General features: G+C 28.6%; 1 protein-coding gene across 1 annotated transcript in view; it reads left to right on the forward strand.

The window, feature by feature from the left end:
• LOC100203995 (F-box/WD repeat-containing protein 7) overlaps positions 1-21,802 on the forward strand; it is a 36,662-nt gene extending 14,860 nt beyond the window's left edge. The window contains exons 3-5 of the mRNA XM_065790360.1: positions 1,020-1,306; positions 20,411-20,663; positions 20,754-21,802. Of these exons, the coding sequence (XP_065646432.1) occupies positions 1,020-1,306; positions 20,411-20,663; positions 20,754-21,357 (1,144 nt within the window). The 3' untranslated portion in view covers positions 21,358-21,802. The remainder of the gene's footprint in view (positions 1-1,019; positions 1,307-20,410; positions 20,664-20,753) is intronic.
• Positions 21,803-22,138: the final 336 nt, after the last annotated feature.

The following is a 22,138-nucleotide window of genomic DNA, read 5'->3' on the forward strand; positions in this document are numbered from 1 at the left end:
ATATAAAACCATTTTTAGCTTTAATGTTCATATATATATATATATATATATATATATATATATATATATATATATATATATATATATATATATATATATATATATATATATATATATACATATATGATATTTTGATTAAACAATGTAACTATAGAATAGAATTTTAAAGTTCCATGAAAGCTGTTTTGAAAGCTTTGTTAGAAGTTAAAAAATTGTTTATTGCTATAATACTTATTATAGAATTATTTTTGCATTTATGTAAAATATTGAACAATAAAGGCTCAAATTATGACAAGTTTTTTTTTTCAAACTTCTTAAGTTACTTGAGTAGTTATGAGTAAATTTAGATCAAACAAATAAAAAAAATTATTTAAAATAAACCAAGTTATTCAAAACAAATATTTTATAGCATCAAAATATAATGTACACCAATATCTAATGTACATCCTTCCATTTCTTTTTTAACACAAAAATATTTACGAAAACATTTAATTTGATCTCCAGGCAAGGAAATGGTCAAGTTTTTCAGTTTTAGTCTTCAGGTTGTTTTTTTTTTGGATTTATTTTTTGGAATTTTATCTATTTATTTATAATTTATGGAATTTTTATCTATTTTTGTTCATGTATTTTATGTATATTTATTTATCATTCTTGTTTTCCTCAATAATTTAGTTTGCTGAATATTTATTCATATTTTAGTTTCTTCTTTTTTTAACTTAAATTTTATTTTTTTAAACTTTTCTTTCTCATTTCCTTCACTTAAAGTTTTGAGTTGTTTTTAATGAGTTGTTGTGAGTAAATTTGTAAGATTTTAAAAAGTGTTTTTTAAAATCTTCAAATCTTTAGATTATCTTTTATTGCCTTCTACCATTGTCATAGAAAATTTTAATAAAATGTAAAACACTTTTAATATATAAACCAGATGCCACAATAGAATCTTTTTTATACAGTATAACTATTTAGCTATTTCTATAAGTATATAGCTTGAATTTTGAAAAATGAAAGCTTGTTTTTTAAAGGTTATGGAAAGAAAAATGTTGCGAGTATGAGATGCTTTGCTCATTGGATGATTTACCAAGTCAAACATCTAACTATAAACAACATTTCTTATATTCTCACAAGCTTGAATCAAATTGGAGGTATCAAAGTCTAAGAGCTCCCAAGTACTTAAAAGGGCATGATGACCATGTGGTTACATGTCTACAGTTTGATGGAATTCGAATTGTTAGTGCTTCTGATGATAATACACTAAAAGTTTGGTCAGCAATCACTGGAGATCTAATCAGAACGCTAGTTGGGCACACAGGTAAAAGAATTTTTTATTGTTATTAAATTATAATATATATTATTAAATAATAATACAAGGTGATATATTATATCACCTTTTATATATTATATACAAGGTGATATATAATATCACCACACAAGGTGATATATAATATCACCTTGTATTATATTATAATATTATAGTAGGTGATATAATTATAATAGGTGATATAATATATCACCTTACAAGGGGATATATTATATTACAATACAAGGTGATATATTATATCACCTTGTATTATATTATAATATTATTAAATAATAATACAAGGTGATAATAAAACAAGGTGCGAGTGACTTTCTCATGAATGAAGCAAGAACTCTACCACTACATCACCGTCACATTTGAACTGAATGTGATGGTGATGGTTGGTGGCAAGCAAATGATTGAGAAGGCAGGTGTTAGCCAGCCCAATGGCACCACATATACCTCAAAATTCCCAATTGGTATCAAATTAATATAATTCAATGATTATTTTTTTTTTGCTTATAGTAAGACAATATCAATATAAATTACCAATGTTTTGTTGAACAATAACAATAAATACTCCCAATATCACGAAATCGGTATAAAATATATTTCTGGTTAACACCCTGGGAAGATTTTGTTTAAAGATTTTCAAAACTTTGAAACAATTTATCTGCTAGTGATCCAAAAGTCATAGGAACTCTTTTTTTATCTAATAGCCCGTCACAGTACCATCTTGAGTATTTTCTATTGAGAACTTATGTTTAAAAAAAAATCTGGCACATTACTTATTTAAAATTTACACTGGATCTTAAATCAAAATAAAAAAAATAAGTTACTTACATGATCCAAAGGCCACAAAAAATAAGTTACTTGATGATCCAAAGGCCACAATAATGAGCTTGAAGTTATAGGCTATAATAAAATTTAGTTATTAAGGTGAAAAAGTGTTTTCAGATTGTACTGATTTTTCAGTGTACTCTGATCAGTTGTCTTATATTTTCTGTCCTACTTTTTGTAGGACAAAAATTTTTCTACTTTTGTACTTCCTTTTTTCCTTTTTTCAGTTTTATTTTTATTTTTTACTGTCCTACTTCTAATTCTTTTGTTAAAAATCTAATGTTGATGTTTTAAACATTTTTATGGTTCTTTAGAGTTCTTTAGATATCCTTCATCAATTCTAATATGTACAACAGAATTTAGATTTTTTGAAGGAGAGACACAGGTAGGAAGGGCTTAGGTAGGACAGACACAGGTAGGAGAGACTCAGATAGGAGGGACACAGTTAGGTCTGTATAATAATCAATATCTTTATCAAGAAAGTTTTTCCCATTTTTGAATCATTATTTTTGACATTGTGAAAACAAAATGTGCAACCTTTTCTTAACATTAGCATTAGTCCTTCTATATCTTGAATCTTCTGTCATCTTCAGTTATCTCCTTTTTTGATCACACACAATCTGGAAGATTGTGTTTATCTTTAAGTTTATCTTCAAGGTGGCCAATGGTCCTGGAAAAACTTTTTTCTGAAATAGTTTAACATTTGGTTATCATGTTTTACTTTTACAAAGTTTTTATTAATTTTATGTAGTTTTATACTAAATTTAATTATTATAGATTTACTAAAATGCAAAAAAAAATTTGTTTAATGTTACTGTCAGTATTATTAACATCTACTAATTATTTTTTCATTTTTCACTTTCATTTTTTGGATAAATCAACATGTTTTGTTTTTTTTTCTTAAGAAAAGGCCAACATATCCTTTATATCTATTAACTAATTCCAATCTCCTGGAAATTTTACAGGAAGAGTATTTCCTCCTGTTGCAAATTTTTCATTTTTTATTCTCATTGCTTTTTATAAAGCATATACTTGACTGCATTCAACTATTCTTGATGTATTATATAGAGTTAAATTCCGTTAACTCAAACCTCCAAGGGACCAAGGAAATTGATTCAATTTAATAAATGTTTGGCTAAAGCAAATTCCTATTAAGTTTAACTTTAGCTAATATGAGATATTAGTTTGAGTTCAAACAATTTTTCTTTGCTAAAGTATAAATATTAAATATACACCATTATACAAATTTTTTAGTGAAAAAATAAACATAATATTTATTTATTTACTGAAAAAAGGTGAAAAATAAACATATAGTAATCACTAGCCCGGGCCAAAGAAACATTAAATTAAAGAAAGAAAAAATATTTCTAGGGTCATTAAGGCTAATGAGTGGCTACTAGAGAAAATTGTTACTTTTAAAAAAAATTTTCTTTAAGTATTGAAAAGTGATCGTGCTATTGTGTTAATTTACTATTTTTCCTAAAATTTTGGGAAATATATGCCATTTTTTACACTTTGGTGGTAGATGTTCCAATAGGTTAAAAAACTTTAAACCTGGTTTATAATGCCATTTAAAGCCTAGATTTGTATATATTATTTGCATCTTGTGGTTTGTTGCAGTTTAGAGATATAACATTTTCCTTTAAATATATAAATATATTTAAGTGGAGACTTTAACAGGGGCGTAGACAGTTTTTTAGTGATATGATCTAACTTCCAAACAAAGAGATCACAAATATTAATATGCTCATGTTAATTGGGTTTCATAAGGCATTTGCTTTATAAGCAAGATATTCAAGGTTTGAAGCATGCTCTGGACATATTTAGCCATTTGGTAAGGAGTTATGAACTTCCTATTTAAATACTCTTTTGTGGTGCTCTGTGAGAAGACCATAAGGTCTTATTGGGGCATCTAAATTAAAAATTAAAAAAAAATTAAGGATACTTTGCAAAAAATTGACATAATTTGAGCCTGGGAATAAAAAAAAACCTAAACCCCTCTTGCCCTTAACATCAAAGCAACAAGTTTACAAAATATTTATTTTATTATTATTAACTAAATTTAAATTCATTGACAAAATTTAAATTTCATGACATAATCTCTTAGTGTTTGGTTTTTATGACCCACTAAAGTATATAACTCTCTCAAGTTGAGGAGGGTTCAAACTTTATATGGTCATAATTTTCAAGCTCTAAGAGATTATTGTATAACGTTTGAAATTTTACAATGGATTTACATTTAGTTAATACTAGTAAAAAAATATCTTGTGAACTTGTTGCTCTTATGTTAAGGGTTGGGGGTGTCAAAATTTAGTTTTTTTTTGTTCTCATGCTCTAATCATCACAGTTTGCAAACTATCTTTATTTGACATAAACATGAATATATAAATGTATGGAATATCTCAAACACTAAAAATTTGTGTCTAAGTCTATGAACTAGAGACTATGTCTATTAAAGCGCAGATTGAAAAAATCCATTCTCTCTAACGAGAACAGATTTGTTCAATCAAAATTTGTCAGAGAGCTTTGTAACAAATTTTAACTTGAAATTGTCTTATTGTTGCTCCTTTAAAGTTTCGGGATTTTTATTGTTATCAAACATAAACATAATATCAACTTCATATACAGCAATCACCTCCCACCTCTGCTTAAGAGCTTCGAAGAGCTGGTTTTCAAGTCCAACACTATCAATAATAACTTTTGCAGAGTAGTGTGTTATATGTACTTCTCCAACATGGTGCCTGCAAGCTAACATGAGCAATAGTCTGTCACAAGACTTTCCTAATATAGTACATGCACCTTTCAGATGTTCAGTATTTGTAGCTGTTGTATCGAAACAAACTCCATGAACATAGTCAAGAAAGATCATAAGTATTTAAAGGATCTTTTATAATTTCAAATTGGGCTTCCCCTGTTCCATGATTTAGAACTTCTATCAAATGGTTCTCACCATCATGGCTGGACAGAACGCAGAGCCTGTTCGGTGACATATCCAGAAATTTTTTGGACATACCGGTCTAAATATTCTGTCATTTGGAAGAGCTTTTTTTTTTCTTTTTTTTTTTTTAGAATACAAGTTTAAATATATATAATATACCTCGCCCTAGAAATTTACTTTTTTTCGAAAAAAAAAAAAAATAGACCAAAATAGTCATTAATGTTACGTAAACAGCTTTAATGCCAACCTCAACTCGCCACTAATTTTTATTAATATGCTTTATTTGCTAACTAATATATAAGAATACAATCAAATTTATTTCCTTATAGTTTCTTCCATGAGTACACTTTATTGCAGGTACTCGCAAGAGAAGCGTTATAACTGTAACATTCGATAAATATATTTACGTTTCTTTTAAATAGATTTATCACATAGCATATTTATTGCATAGCAAGGTCATTAATTCATTTAAAAGTTAATAACTTTTTTCTGTTGTTCTTCTCCTACTTTTTAAATCAAGTTTTTAGTCATGAATAGTATTACATTTTAAAAACTTTTATTTATTCTATTATTTAAAATATTTTTAATGCAATTTTACTATTATTTAAAATGAGAAAGTTGAAAGCTTATAAAGTTTAATCGCATTATAGTTATAAAAACGTTAAGCAGAGTAGAAGTGTAATTTAAAGTAAAGTAAAGTAAAGTACTAAGTGTAATTTAAAACAAGTTAATGTTTTTGTTTCAGAATATAAATACTAAGTATTTCATATTTTAATCCAATCAAAACATGTGTTTTACATTTTAATCCAATTGTAAGGTATTCTACATTTCATCCACGTGAAATTAAATTAAGCATTTTGATTGGCTTAAAATACATAAACAATCTGTTTTAAAAGTCATTATTCTAAATGACATTAATAAAAGTTTTATAGTTATCATCAAATTTTATCATTACAAAACAGCAAGACAAAAAGTAATAAAGAATTCTTTTATTTAATATTTCCATGATAAACTTAGTGCTAATATAAAATTATTTTAAATTGAGTTTGGGCAGAAATTTGGGGGCCCATACCGGTATACCGGTATCAAAATCAGCCTGGATACGTTGCTGCTGTCATTACATCTACAGTCCCTGTAAAATCATGAATGATTTTTCCATCATAAATGTAGAATGATTGGTTTCCCTGTTTCTTTAACATTGACAGACAAGTTGGCTCTGATTATAGCTGCATCCTGATATATTATCCTGCTAGAAATCCCCTTTGCAGAAGTTAAATATAAAGTTAATTTTTGTATATCACCACCTGTTTTTTCAACAACAGTAAAAAATTTTGTATTTCACCACCTGTATTTTCAACAACAGTAAAAATAAATGCATTGCATTGATGTGCAGTTCTAGCTGCAACAGAGAAAATAATCTTTGGAGTTGATAGAATCTAATTATTATCATTAACTGAGATTTACAGATCCAATGATATTACTTTTATTCTTGACCAATTAAAAAATTAAAATATTTCAAAAATTAAGTTGGAAATTAAACTTTTAAGTTACTAATTAAATCTTATTTTATATAACACAAATCTTTACATAAGCTAATAAAACCAAAACCTTTTAATCTACTTATAAAAATATTTATCAAGTATTTCTTCATTGTCAACATCAGTATGATTTTTATCATTAACTAAACAGAAAAATCTTAAAGTAAAATCTTAATCATTGCCATTATCATCAAGACTTGTTCATTGCCTTTATCATCAAGACTTGTTCATCGCTATTATCATCAAGACTTTTCACTTTCACTGTTTCTTAAAAACTTTTGCAAACTGGTCATCAAGACTTTGTTCACTTTCAGATGACATTTCTATGTTGAGTGTTAAAGATTCCTTATATTAGGATTATTTTCAGATTGCTGAAGAATCATTTTTCTTACTGACCTCTTAAAAACTTTTGCAAACTGGTCATCTTGGGCTCCTATGATCATCTTCCTAGTATTCATTTGATCGTGGAGAAACCGTGTATCTTCTCCAATGTCCCCTAAATATCTTAGTTTTTTTAAACTTTATGCTTTTCAGGAGAAGTTTCATGTTTTCTCCAGCGTAAAATAAACTTGAAAAAAATGTGATTATTTTATTTAAATATAGCAATGCATTTTTCAGGATTATGTTAGCCACTTACATGAATAAAATTAAACACCTACCTAATAAAGAAATAAAATAAAATATCTTCCCTTCAAGGGATTTTTTTAACTTGTCTCTAGATGTCTCATACCCAAGTCCTTTTTCAGCTTTGATTTACATATGGCAATGTATTTCATAATATAGTTCTTGACTATATTATGTTGACGGAGAATGTCATCTTTTATAGCAATATTCACAATTTTAACCATTTTCAACACAGGACAATTTAAAAGTAGTTACATAATTTTTTGTTATTTTAAATATTTTTCTTTTTGAATCTACTTTATTAAATAACTGAAGACCTGGACTAATATAAAACTTTTCTTCCCTAAGGTGCAGCAAACTAAAGCTGAAGAGCTTTAGGCGGATGTTTTTCTCTAAGAAACAGATAGTGCTGGATCACATGCTTTCTCAAGGGTAACTTGCTTGCCATCTTTTCCAGAGTGCTTCCTACCAAGAATTTTTCTTTTTTGGAGTAGGAAGTCTCTCTCTTTTCCTTGCTCTCAGTTTTGTTTTATTATAAACTTAAAATTATAAAATAAAAACAATATAAACAATAAATTGATTGTTATATATAACTTTTTAAATTTACGTTGCATAAATAAAATTGAGTTAATAAAATTACAAAAAATGCAAAAAGAGAATTGTTTTGCTAACATCTTGTCTGAAGATATTTTTACAACTGATTGTTCTAAGGAATTGCTGGTGTTGCAATTCTTAATGATTATCCAAAACAAGTATTAGAAGCAATTGTTCAAAAAGAAAGAGGCTGTGAAAAAATTATTAGTAACAAACCTTTAAGTTACAGCGGCTAGAGGCGCTCAAAGAGTAGGAGATTTGGGTTGGTTTCCCCTGGTCAGCAAGCCTATAGGGCATCATTAGGGGACAAAAAAATACTAAAAGTGCTTTATTATTCTTCTTATTTTTTACTTTAGTGGTGGTAGGGTGGGAGGCATTCAGTAAATTTTTTCTCTGTTCGCCTCTGACGATGGCCCTGGGTTTTAGCCCAAACAGCCCTATGTTAGTATGACACTGAAAATATATTCAAAAAATCACAAACTTTTTATTTTTACCGTGCCAAAGGCAGAAACAAATATTATTTAAATTTAATAAAAGTTATGCAAGGATACGAGGTTACAAAGGTACACAAGAAAGAAAATGGGTACAAGTTATACAAGGTTATTTAGACATATATTTTGAAAAATAAAGAATTTGTGTATGTATGTTTTGGATGAAGGGCCAACTCGTCAAAAATGCCTCCCTAAAAGCCTAAAAACACGGTTAAAAATACATTTTAATGATGTAATCATTGTTTGTTTTTTTTATTTTTTTTTTATTTTTCTCCAAAATCATTTTTATTTATCAAAAACATTTTTTATTTTATAAGTGACCTTGAGAATATTAAAGTGATGACAAAAGTGGCTTAGGCTAGTATTCACACTGTACATTTAAAAGGTGACAGTAAAAAAAGTTTATGCAATAACTTCCTTAATATTTGGTAATAAAATTTCCTCTAAAAGCTAGCCACCTTTTTTTTTTAAGAAATTTTTTTATCATTATCGAAAACCTGTAAGAGAAGTTGTAGGCAATTTTAATAAGAAGCAGTTATTCATTGATTAAGCCCAATAAAGTAATAACTTTTTTTATAAAACTTTTTTATAGGATGAAATAGCCCGCATGAGAGGACAATTCTTTTAATGGAAAAATAAAGCTTATAACAACTATTTGATATATATATATATATATATATATATATATATATATATATATATATATATATATATATATATATTATATATATATATATAATATATATATATATATATATTATATATATATATATTATCGAAGTTATCGGACAAAATAAAAACGTCAATAACTTATTTCTAAATTAAAAAACAAACTACTATTATATTTTTTTTAAATAAAGCATTTATCTTTTAATAAAAATATATTATTTTTTATATGAAAAAACACCACCATCTGCAATTGATCTCAGTTTTGCTCTGACGGCTTTCATATGCGACTGTAAAAAGTTTAAATCAATTTCTTGTAGTTTTAGTTTAATGCGATCAATCAAAACTTGCTCTGTTGAAGCTTGTCAATCTCCCTCGTAAATCTTCTGTGCCAAATGTCCCCAAAAATTTTCAATTGGGCGTGCTTGAGGAACATTTGGGGGATTGGATTCTTTATCAACGTAATAGATATATTGGTCCATCCAATTTACAGAATAATGAGAACTTGCTAAATCTGGCCAAAATAAATAGTTAAAGTCTCCATGATACTTGTGAATAAATGGAAGAAGTCGTTTTTTTAAACATTCATTAATATAGATTGATGAATTGATCGCTACAGCCTTGGAAGTGCGAAACAATGGCTCGGACATACCACGGTCAGATATGGCTATCCAAATTAATAATTTTTTTGGAAATTTCTCTTTTCCTATAAAACGAATACTTTCTGGGCATGTCTTTTTGTTGTTTGTGTAGTATCCAGAATTTCCAGGCATGTTGTCCCCTGCAAAACAAAAGTATTTTTCGTCATCGATGACTAGAAGCGATTTTGTGTTATAGAGTTGGTTAACTAGTTTCCTGCTTCTTTTCTTTGTCTTTATTTGTTGTTCTATAGTGTATTTTGGAGTCTTTTCACGTTTTCTATATTTAATATTCATTTTTTTTAACTGGCGACCAATTGTCGATTGATTTACACCGAATTTAATACCTATTTTTCTCTGACTGACCCCTTTTTGATTGTTGACAAGTCTCGTTAATTCGGCTTTCTTTTCTCTAGTCCAGGATGTCGGACGACCAGGGTGCTTTCTATCAGAAAACGATTGAACAGTTTCAAGTCTTTTTAGGTTATCATATATTGTACTTCGAGCAAATCCTTCATTTTCAAAATGATTTACGATTTTTTTTTTTTTTTATATTAGGTTTATTTACAAAAAACATTTTTAGTCGCTTTCGAAAAGATTCTCGTTCAGCTGCATTTAACCTCATTTTAAGTAATTGTGTTTCAAATAATAAAGTTTATATTTTATAGAACGTTTATGCCTATGCATAAAACCACAAAAACTAATTATTATGCTCAAATAATGAAATTTAGATTTGTCCGATAACTTCCGCATCACCCGTTATATATATGCGGTAGTGGTGTAGTGGTAGAGCACTTGCTTCATAAGCGAGAGGTTCCGAGTTTGATCCCCACCATGTCCCTGGTAGTACTGCGCTTAACTTGTTTCTTCACGCAGCGGCCTTGTTCGTCAAGTTTCGTGTTTCGGAGTTATAGAGTTGAGAGAGGGTTATAACCACAATTAAGTAGCCTCCTCGTGTGTAGTGGTCTTCTGGGCCTTGGGGAGGTGAATTAACAAAAAAAGAAAAAATATATATATATAAACTTTTTATATTTACACATTTCTACAAAATCTTAATTGTGGCATGAATATAATAAAATCAAGTCCGGCAGAAGGGATAAAAATTTCCTGAAAATTTTCAACTCTGAAAAATTTTTAGAAAATTTCTGGAATTTTTCAAAAAAATATAGGTTATTTTATATTTATTGGGTAAAATTTTTGTCTTGTTTAGACAGTTTTTCGATAAAATATTGTGAACCAGATTATAAAAATTTTAGAAAGTCCTCTTTGAAAAATACTAAAAAACATTTTTTTTGGTATTTTGTTGAGCTTTTTTTATACTTTTTTTACACTTTTTAAGTAGTAACTATAATAATTTGTTTTCTAAAATTGTCTAATTATTTTTAATTTGCTAAGCATATTGAAGTTCAGTGCTGTAGCCAGCTTTTTTTAAAGCTAAACATTATTTGCATCCCTATCCTTAAAAGGGGAGGGGTATTTTTTAATGTCTATTAAATTGGCCTACAAGTTATTGAAAATTGTAAAATTGTATATAAAAAAACTTGGTTGAATATTTACGGTATTTTTCTTTATTTAACGGTGTTATTGATTAATTGAAGGCAAAAAAGAGAGAAACATTTTTCCTAAGTTTGAACTATTTAAAATAGGGCCCTGGGAATCTTCGAGATTTGATTCGGATACGCGAATCTATATAGGATTCGAGATTCGATTTCGAATCCTTTCGAATCGAATCCTTACAATAATATGAAAGAAACATTTGACAGTGCAATTCTGCATTATAAATGTAAACATATTTGACACTTTACATCGAGTTAAATCAATTTAAGTAAGTGAGCATGTAAGCCGTGTAGTTATAGTGCTGTTATTGCTGTTACCCCTTCGTGCGACTTGACACAGAGATTTCAAGAGAGTTAATAAAATTATAGATTTCTATAAGCGCTAAAGTGGATAAAAAAATCTTTCTAAGATAAAGAAAGCCTTTTTAAATAATTAGTTACCCAAGTGTTAAAATGTTTACATTTATATTTTGAAATATTAAACTTTTTTAATAATTAGCTAAAATATCTAAGCTTGAAAATATCACCGAAGAGAACTTAGATTATAGAAATAAAAAAGCCTTTCTTAGAAAGAAAGTCTTTTTTAATATTTAGTTATCTGTTTGTATTATTATTATTTTTAATTATATAATAAGATATTTTTTAGAGAGAATGTTTTTTTTAACTTTGTTGTGTTGTGGTACATTTGTTTAGTACAGTGAGTTTCACAAGCTGTCTCGTTTGTTGTGATAGATTTGTTCTGTACAGTAAGTTTCACAAGCTGTCTTGTTTGTTGCGATAGATTTGTTCTGTACAGTAAGTTTCACAAGCTGTCTTGTGTGTGGACACTCGTTTCACAAGTGTCCACACACTGTTTTAGTATATATTTAGATTCTGGAATATAATACTAATTTTTTTAATGTAGTTTTTATTTAGTTTAACATGTTTATTTTAGTAGTAACATTTAAAAATACTTGCTATAACTGTCTAAAATTTTTGTGTGTAGTTGTTGTTATATATACTTATCTTGCTGGGATACAGGGGCTTTATACATGCACATTTAATAAAATATATAGACAAATGTTTGTGAATAGTGCTGTCGATGTTATACTTTTTTAATCGTACTTTCAAGTTCTGTTCAGCATTTGATCAATTCATTATCAACGGTTTATAAAATATGTTTGTATATTTTCAATCTTACAAGCTGTATTTAGTTAAATTAAATTGAAGTAAATTATTAAGGGCATCAAATAGTTTTAAAAATTAATTCTAAATAACAAACTTATTTAAATATATCACATGTTGTTCATTGTTATACTTTGCACGTACAAGTTACATTTTAAAAGAACTTAACACTTCAATTGAATTTATTTCTACATTGTTACTTAATTAAGTCTAATTGCTCATTTCCTTAATTATTTTAGCGACTTTATGATTTGTAATGAATATTATATTTATTTTTTACTGAGGGGTTTTTCTTTATGTTTTTCTTCCCATATTTAGTTTTTTTCATCATGTAATATGATTTTTTTCAACTATGCAAGTTACTTTTTTTGTTTTCGGGTTTTTAATGTCTGCAACAATCTTCTCTGTGTTTTCTCCACTTTAAGTCAGATTTTATGTTTGATGTTTATTTTTGTTATTTTAAAAAAAATGTGTTTTATTAATTGCAGTTAATAAATAATAGTAATACTGTCTGTCTGTCCTGTCTGTTGTATTAGTCATGGCTACATTACTTGCTCGATATTTTTGAAAGGATGAAAATAATGGAAGCTTTAAGTGATTAAACTGCCTTTCAGTTTTTAAAATTCAAAAAATAGGAATAACAAGTTACTTATCAAAACATTTAAATGACAAGCATAAAACTATTCATTTACAATTGATTGAAGAGAAAAATGCAAAAAAAGTTGAAAAACGGCCACCCAGTGAATAATTTATTGTGCTCGGCAAAGTGAAAAAGTGAGACAAAGTGAATTGACTTTAAGAGCAACAAGTCAATTGACAGTACTTTAAGAAATAGTTATTATGATGTAAAACTTAAATTTATTGTAAAGGACGGGCGTCCGTTTACAATTGTAGCTGGTACTGGCTTTCAAAACTTGGTTAATACATTAATTGGAAATATAGACTATAAGCCACTGCACCCAAGTTTGCTATTTTGCTGAATGAATGACTTGTATGAAGATGCTTTAATTAAACAAGAAAGAATAGTTGCCCCAGAGAAATATGGAAAACATAACATCACCTTTGATCACTGGAAAGCCTTAAATCAGTTTAATTTTCTTTTGATTACACTTCATTATATTTGTCCCAAGTGGTTATTACATAAAAACTGCTTTAGTGTAATAAACTTAGAAGCCATAGAAGTAGACCATACTTCAGAAGTAACTGCAAAAATTGTCAACTCACAAGTTTAGAAATTCAAACTGGAAATATTCTATGCAACTACTGATACAACAATTGCTATGCTTTGTACTGCTCGTATTATGGAAATAGAATGGAATCCCTGTGCAGCTCATGTTCTACAACATGTCTTGAAGTGCTCACAGGAATCTCAACCTGCTCTGATATTAGTGATAAAGGCTACCAAAAAAATCTGCTGTTTTTTTCATAGTTTAAGTGTTGGCTTGGCCGCATTAAACAAAGTTCAAAAATCGAAAGGATTAAAAACAACAAACCCTCCAGATGACTGTAAGACAAGGTTTAGCAGTACAGCGAAACAACTTGGTTAGACAAATAAGAACAGTGTTGCTGTTTCCATGGCTTTAGCTGAATGTGCTGCAAGAAGATGTGCTTTTCCTTTACCTCCGCCTTAAAATGAAAAAGATATTGTTATCTTAAAAAAATGTTTACCAGTTCTGGAACTAATAGCTGAGGCAACAACTACTTTGTCTGTTGATATGACAGTGAGAATAAGTTTAGTTTTACCTTGCATAAAAGACTTTAAAAAAGAGCTAAATGCGTACAAGGCCGTTCAATATAAAAAGTTGAAAGATGCTTTACTTACTGAGTTGACTGAACGGTTTGATCTGACAAATGCAATTTATGTTACAACCACATATCCGGACTCACGTTTTTCATTGGATCAAACTGAAATCGACATTGCACAGATCACAATTCAATGTCATTTAGAAGCTGCATGTGCATAGACAAAAGCAGTGAAAAAAATAGAACCAATTTCTGTTCAAGTTCAAGCTCAAGCTATTCAACCTCTTGCTAAGAAGTCTTCCTTGCTTCACAGAGTTCTGTCAAATGCTAAAATTTTAAAAGAAAAAAACCATGTTATTGTTGAAGAAAATGCTGATAAATGAACCAAAGAATTTGAGCAGTTTGCAGTGTTTTCACTTGGTTCAACAGTCTCACCACTGGGCTTTTGGACAGCACATGAAGAAAAGATGCCTTTGCTAGGAAAGACTGCTAGAGGTTATTTGTCAATTCAATCATCCAATTGTGCTAGCGAACGAGTTAACTTAGTTGGTGGTCAAGTTCTTTGCAATAAAAGACTGTCGCTCACCTCTGCCAATAGTGAAAAACTAATCTGGGCAAGAGCAAACAAGGGCTTGGTTTTTTCTTAGTTTTTTTGTTAGTATAGGCCTGACTGGCCTACCAATTGATCATGTTAAAATTTAAATAAATACATGTTTTGCGAAAGATTCTGTTTTTAAATCGAGATTCAGATTTGAGATTCGATTCGAAATTCGATTCGAAATCAAAATTTCGGATTCGCAGGGCCCAAATTTAAAAATATAGTTAGTAATAAAAATAAAGAACTAATGATTTCAAGGTCATAAATTCTGCCGTCAAGTTTAAATAAGTGCTTTTAAGTCTCATTCGCCACAATCTCGCTAGGGCACTTTTGACTTCATAAATCAATAAATTAAAAAGTTATGCTATACTTTTAAATTTAAAATGGTTTAAATTTATACCCTATTTTTCAGCATGTCATTTTAAAATAAGTTATTATTATCTAACACAGCTAATGCATTTATAACATGTACCTTTTATAAAAATGTTTTAAAATGCAATCTTTATACATAAAAATCTTCTTATCTTTTTTATAATTTTATATGCAATCTTTACACATTAAAGATCTTTGGTTCTTTAAAAACTCTACAAAAATAATACACAATAACATTTGTTTATCTAAAAACGGTTTTATTTTTTGTGAATATTTTACACCGCAGTTAAGAGAATTAAAAGCTAGAAATATGTTATACAAAAGCTCAAAGACAGGCTTGGAAAATGTCTACTTTTGGTTGTTCCAAAAAAGTAATATATGTAAAACAACTTAAGCGTTTTAATGCTTCTTTTAAAAAATGCACGATTCTTAAATTGAATAGCGTTTTTCTAAAAGGCGCTGAGAAAAAAAAAACTATGCAGCAAAAAATTTTTGAATATCAATAATTTTGTAATCGTAAATAAAGATGATGAACAACTTTTTTATTGATACTAACATAAAATTTGAATGTTAAAAAAATTTAATTTGCGTTTATAGAAAAACACTCTTCAATTGATAAACTTGATTATACAAATTTGATTAAAAGACCTGTATTTTTTGCTTGTGGGTTTGTGTCATTTCAAGAAAAATTGATTTCAAAAAAGTTATATTAAAAAAGTATTAGAATTTTATATACAAATAAGAAATATAACCTTAAGTTTTGTTGAATTTTAGCACGAGCTACATTTTTTTTAATTTTTAATTTTACTCTTTATGGCTAATCTACAAACTACTTAGTGCGCACCCACAGAATAATCGTTAGCTGTTTTGAATAATTTTTTTCTGTCTAGAGTCGAACAGTTTTATTTTTAATTATTTTAAGTATTCTATTTATTGCGATGTAAAGAAAAAATTTGAAAAATTCTGCTTATGTGTGTAAATTATGTAACAATATCCCTATAAAAACCCTTAAATTTTGTTACAAAATACATTTTAGGGATTTTTACATTTGGAGCGGTTTGGCGCCATATTGTTAGATAGCCCTATAATTTTTGTAATCCTTATAATACGAGCTTCCTCATAAAATAAATTCATTTTAAACATATTTTTGTCTATAAAAATAAAATTTGTTATGTTATGACAACTAATAGTATTAAAAAAAACATTTATTTTTTTATTTTATTATAATAATAAGTAATCTATTGAATATTAAGAGTTTATTAAATATAATAATAAAAAACTTATAGGTTGAATATTAAAACAACAACAGAATGTTATACTTTTTAAGCTCAACAAAAAATAATAATTAAAAGATCACTTTATTTAAGTATAGTTTAGAAGTTCCATTATGTCTTTCTTGCACCTATTAGCAGACATCAACTCTCTGCTAATAAATTGGACTTATGTAAGCTTCTCTTCTTATGTAAGTTTCTCTTCTTTCTAATGTGTAGACATGTCCTGCAGCTTCTGTGAATAACTGTACACACATCTTAACTGATTGTGTACGTGAGCTCCATTGGGGGACAACCATGGGATTATTAATGAAATCTTTAATATGCAAAGATGTAAATTGCTCCAGTCTAACAAACTAAAAAGATTTTTAGCATCAATGTTAATATATGTTGTTCTTCGATGTCTATGGCTATAAACACCAATATTAGTTTGCTTGTGTTATTTTTCACGAAGCTTAAGAATAATTTCCACCACTTGAACTCTTTCTACTTTACTCTTGCTGCATTTTATAGCTTGTAAAATAGCTTCTGAATGCACATACCAAGCTGATCTTTTAATTGTGGGCATTATAATATCAAGAACTGGTTTCCTCTGGCTTCTGAGGAGTTCTAATTGGTATAAGACATTTCCCTCAACCCAATATGATTTAACTTTTATGTTAAACCAGTTTGGAATATAAACACCAGCAATAAATTGGACAATCCATGTAAGATTTTAAAGGTTGATACCATCTAGGCCATGCTGAGAAACCCATATCCTGTAAAATCTTAATGCTGTTGTGAGCCACCTGCTATGGCAAACAGGTCCTATTTCTAGGATTGCTAACTGTTGAGGTAAATCACCAGATCTTATTGCCTTTGTTATTCTGTAAGCATAGCTCTGATCAGTACTTAAACCTTTTATTACTTCAGGACTAAGAACAATTAATGTAGGCCCAACATCAATTTTTGTAAATCTGGGATTAATTTCAAGACTTGTTGCTGTATTTAACATCTTTTCCTGGTAGTCCTGACCACTTATTTCCACACTTTGTTGGGCCGTCTAAGCTTTCAATTAAATGTCTTAACCCTAACTCGTTTGTGTGAAGATTGCACACAATCCACACTAATCTCTTTCTCAATTTTCTTTCCACCCATTGCATCACACCACCTTACCAACCAGTATTTACATTTGTACTGTCTCCTCCTACAGCTTTTAGCTGTGTTCCTAAATTTTTTTCCACCAAGCAGTTAACCAAGTGGTCTGCAGTTACCTCAGCATGTTTTTTGTGATCAGTCTTATCAGGAACAAAATAAAATAGATATCTACCACCTGGTTCAGTAACTAGAGAATAATGTTCTTCTTTTAGGAAGACCAGGGAAATACCTTCAATCAATTCTGTTAATACTTTTGTAGTATCTTTCCTGCCATCGAAAAAAAATTAACGAAACCACATTATTTTCAAAATCTTTATTAAATTTGTTATCTAATTCGATTGCTAACTTCTCCTGCGCCCTTTTGACCTTGCTGTAATCAATAATCATCAATGTATCATTCTTTGTTATAATTTTTGCACCTATAAGTGCTGCTGTCACTATTTCTGCGGTTTCTGGTAAGCTAGTGTTATGCTTCATATTAGCAAGTGCAATGTTTATTATGTCCATTCTGCTTTAAACTTTTACAATATTATTGGAAGGTTCTGGTTCTCTAGAAATATTTGGTTCTGAGTCAACTTTATTTGTTTTTTCAATCTAAAAAAAAATAAATACAAGAAACTTTTTGTTATTATCATTAAGTTAACGGTTTACAAAAAATCTAAAAAGTAACAAAGAGATATTGAGATATTTTTATAAATCACTATATCAACATTTAATTTCTCCAAAAATAGTTGTATTAGAAATATTTACTAAGAAACATTTTATTATTACTTGATTAATCTGTGCAAAGCAATTAAACATTTACAGGATAAAATATCAAAGAGTTTGTCAATTTTTGGAATGAAGCTATCATTTATTGATTTTTTTGCTTTTCCAAGGCTAACTTTAACTGCAGTTTCCCACAGATACTTCAGTTCAGCTTTAATACTACTTTCTTTTATTACTAATGTATGTAAAAACTTGCAATTAGCTTTTTCCATTGAGCAGATAAAGCTAGAGTCATATCATCAACTTGTTTATCGACAGTATAATTTCTTTTATCAAGATCACTGGTCTCTCTCAAAAATATTCCATATTGTAAGTTGCGGTAGGGAGCTCGAATGGTAAAAGGGGTTTTCCTTTTCCAACATATCTACTTAAGTGAGTAGCTGATAAATTTCTTGTGATTTTTGGTGCCATTATTCTTAATAAAATACAATTTTTCAATATTCTTAGTAATTTTATTTTTAATTTATTTTTATCAAGCTAAGTGTTTAAGTTTTGAAAAATATCTCCTAATAGGTGCGAAATAAATTTCTTCCACTTAAAGTTTAATTTTTAAACAGAAAAACAAAATACATCATCGTTTTAACGATTTTTAAATAATTAGCAAATTGTATACATAAAAACCCAGAAAAATGTAGCTACCGCTTAATTTAGTTTATTTTTAAAAGTATTACTCCATTTCATTTATGAAATTCTACCATTACTTCAATATAAAGTTTCTTTTTTTGAAAATACTGGGTTTTAATCGTCAAATTTTTATTATTATTGAGTTATTGCATTGGTAATTATTTGGTAAAGTAAAAAGACAAAGAAAGCTGTTTCAGACAAGGTACAATGGCAAATTGTAGGTCTGCTACAAAAGCCAACGAGAAATAGCTCGAATGTGCAATGTTTCGCTTAAATGTGTACAAACAACGTTGAAAAACTACTAGCTATATAATGATGTCAAAGATTTACAAGAGCTTGCTAGGCCTTTAAAGCTAACTTCAAGAGACCAAATTTATCTCTATTGAAAGGTTAGACAAGACCCTAAAATTTCTTACTGCAAACTTGCTGAAGGGTTCACAAATACGCCCTTCGTACATTCCATCTACTCACAATAACGTTCCCAAATAATGTTATTGTGAATAGATGGAATGTACGAAGATGCCTAAATAAGAAAGGCTTAGATTGCTATGTCGCTGCTCAAAAACCACTTGTGAGTGTCTCAGATCACCTAAAAAGATTAAAGTGATGTAGAGAAAGACTTCACTGGTCTGTAGAAGACTGAGCAAAAGTCATTTTTAGCGACGAATCTAATTTTGAGGTGATAAATCGCAAGTCAAGAATAATCATCAAGAGGCTGGCTGGTGAAAACTTCAAAGAGCGTTTTTGTGTACCAAGGATACAAGTCGAAGGAGGATCAGTTGGAATATGGGGATGCTTCTCCCATAAAGGAACAGGATCATACAACATTTATAGCGGCAAAATTAACCAGGGTCTCTTTGTAGTTAAAATTACAACTATAAAGAGACTCTCGAAAGTAAACTTTTGCCAACTTCTATTCCTAGACGTGTTTGTGCATGTGTAAAAGTTCATGGTGCGCATACAAAATACTAAAATACACCCTGACTCTATATTTTTGCTCTGTTTTTTTTGTGTGTTTTTTTTTAACAGTTGTATATATTTCTCATAACTTAAAACAGTTGTATATATTTCATCAAAACTTAAATTTTTTTTTTTTGAAAAACTTTTTTTCTTATTTTGTTTATAAAACCAGTGTTGATAAAATTTAAAAAAATTTAATTTATTAACTTTTTTGTTTGCTCAAAATTTTAAAAAAACATAAAAAAAATCATATTAAAAATCAACTGACTATATTTATGCAACCCACTGTAGTTGCGTACCAGTTTGACATACCCTTGAGGAAATTTTTTCCTGATAATATTAAGGACTTGTTAAATTTTTACAGGTCATTTGAGACCTGTAAAAAAATTTTTTTTCTCAAAAGTTTTTTAAATCCAGTGTTATTTTATATATATATTAAATCTAGGAGTGTAACAGGAGAAATTTTAAAAAATTAAAAAAAAAATTAATTTTCACCCCTCCCTAATATTATATAAATTACTGCTATTTTTGTTACATTAATTAAAATTTGATTAAATTTATTACATACATTCAATAAATAGATTTTTTTTTTAGGCGGAGTGTGGTCTTCTCAACTTTCTGGCAACACTGTTATCAGTGGATCAACAGACAGATCATTGCGTGTTTGGGATGCAGACTCTGGAGAATGTTTACACGTGTTGCAGGGTCATACCTCAACTGTTCGTTGTTTAGCCATGCACGGAAACCAAGTTGTAAGCGGCTCTAGGGATGGGACATTAAGAGTGTGGAATTTTGTTCAAGGAACATTGCTACATGTACTTATTGGTCATGCAGCTGCTGTCAGATGGTATACTTTTTTACACTCCAACTTAATTAAATTAAATGATTAATTACATTAGACTCAATTGATGATTTTATTGAAGTTATTCTTTTTTAGCGTTCAATTTAATGGAAAAAAAGTTGTCAGTGGAGCATATGATTATTTGGTCAAAATTTGGGATGTTGAGTCGGAAATGTGTCTTCATACACTTTCTGGTCACACCAATCGTGTTTATTCATTACAGTTTAATGGCATTTATGTTGTGTCTGGATCGTTAGATACATCTATACGTGTTTGGGATGCTGAATCTGGTGAGCTTCTGCATACTCTGCTTGGACATCAATCTCTTACAAGTGGAATGATGTTGAAAGATCATTTTTTGGTATCTGGAAATGCAGATTCTACTGTAAAAATTTGGGATATTACTACTGGAAAGTGCTTGCATACACTTTCTGGTCCACATAAACACTTAAGTGCAGTTACTTCTCTTCAGTTTAACTCAAAGTTTGTAGTGACGAGTTCTGATGATGGCTCTGTAAAATTGTGGGATATGAAAACTGGAGATTTTATTCGCAATTTAGTTGAGTTGGATAGCGGGGGCAGTGGAGGTGTGGTATGGAGAGTGAAATGTAATGATAAAAAATTAGTTTGTGCTGTCGGCAGTCGAAATGGAACTGAGGATACAAAACTACTAATTCTTGATTTTGATGTTTTCGTATGATAATTGATCGTGATTTAATAATAATTATATAATTTACTAAAATTTCATTCGACAAATTTCTTATGTAAGTAGTAATTATTTTTTTAATCAATTTAAAATGAATTTTTTTTTTCCTTACTCAGCATTCATTCATTTAACTCATTCGTCTATTTTAACTTTTTTTGTTAAACTAGCATCGAGAATAAAGAATACTAAAAATGCTATTAAACAGTTATGGTTTTTAAGAATTTTTTTCTTGCTTTTCTGTTTTAAGATTAACAGTTAAGATTTTTGAAATACATTTGAAGTGCAAACATGAATTTTTTTAGAATATAGCTGCAAGAATGTTTATGATATTAAAATTGTATTTAATATTCACACATGAGATTTTTTTTGTGTTACAAACAATTATTTTATCATGTTTCGGTTATCGGAACGTTGTTCAAGAATAAAACAAATTTCTCTACGTTTTTGTTGTTTTTTCAAAATTAAAACTATTCGAAAAATTGTCTTATTTTGTGTAATACATCTAATTTGTAATTTATATTTCAACGCAAATAACAGATTAGTTCTTTAATTATTTTTTTTTTAAATTAAATTTGTATCGTTTTTATCGTAATCATCGATTTGTATCTTTACAGATTTGTACAAATGACGTTGAGTAGTAAAATTACATTGTTATAAAAATAAAGTTTTTTTAAATGTGTGAAAGTAAAAGTTAGTAATATTTAAAAAAAAGGACGGCGTGCAACATTTATACAAACAGTAAAATAATTATAATAAAATTATTCAAAATATGTTA

The sequence above is a fragment of the Hydra vulgaris genome, chromosome 02, assembly GCF_038396675.1.
Source record: "Hydra vulgaris chromosome 02, alternate assembly HydraT2T_AEP".
Lineage (NCBI taxonomy): Eukaryota > Metazoa > Cnidaria > Hydrozoa > Anthoathecata > Hydridae > Hydra > Hydra vulgaris.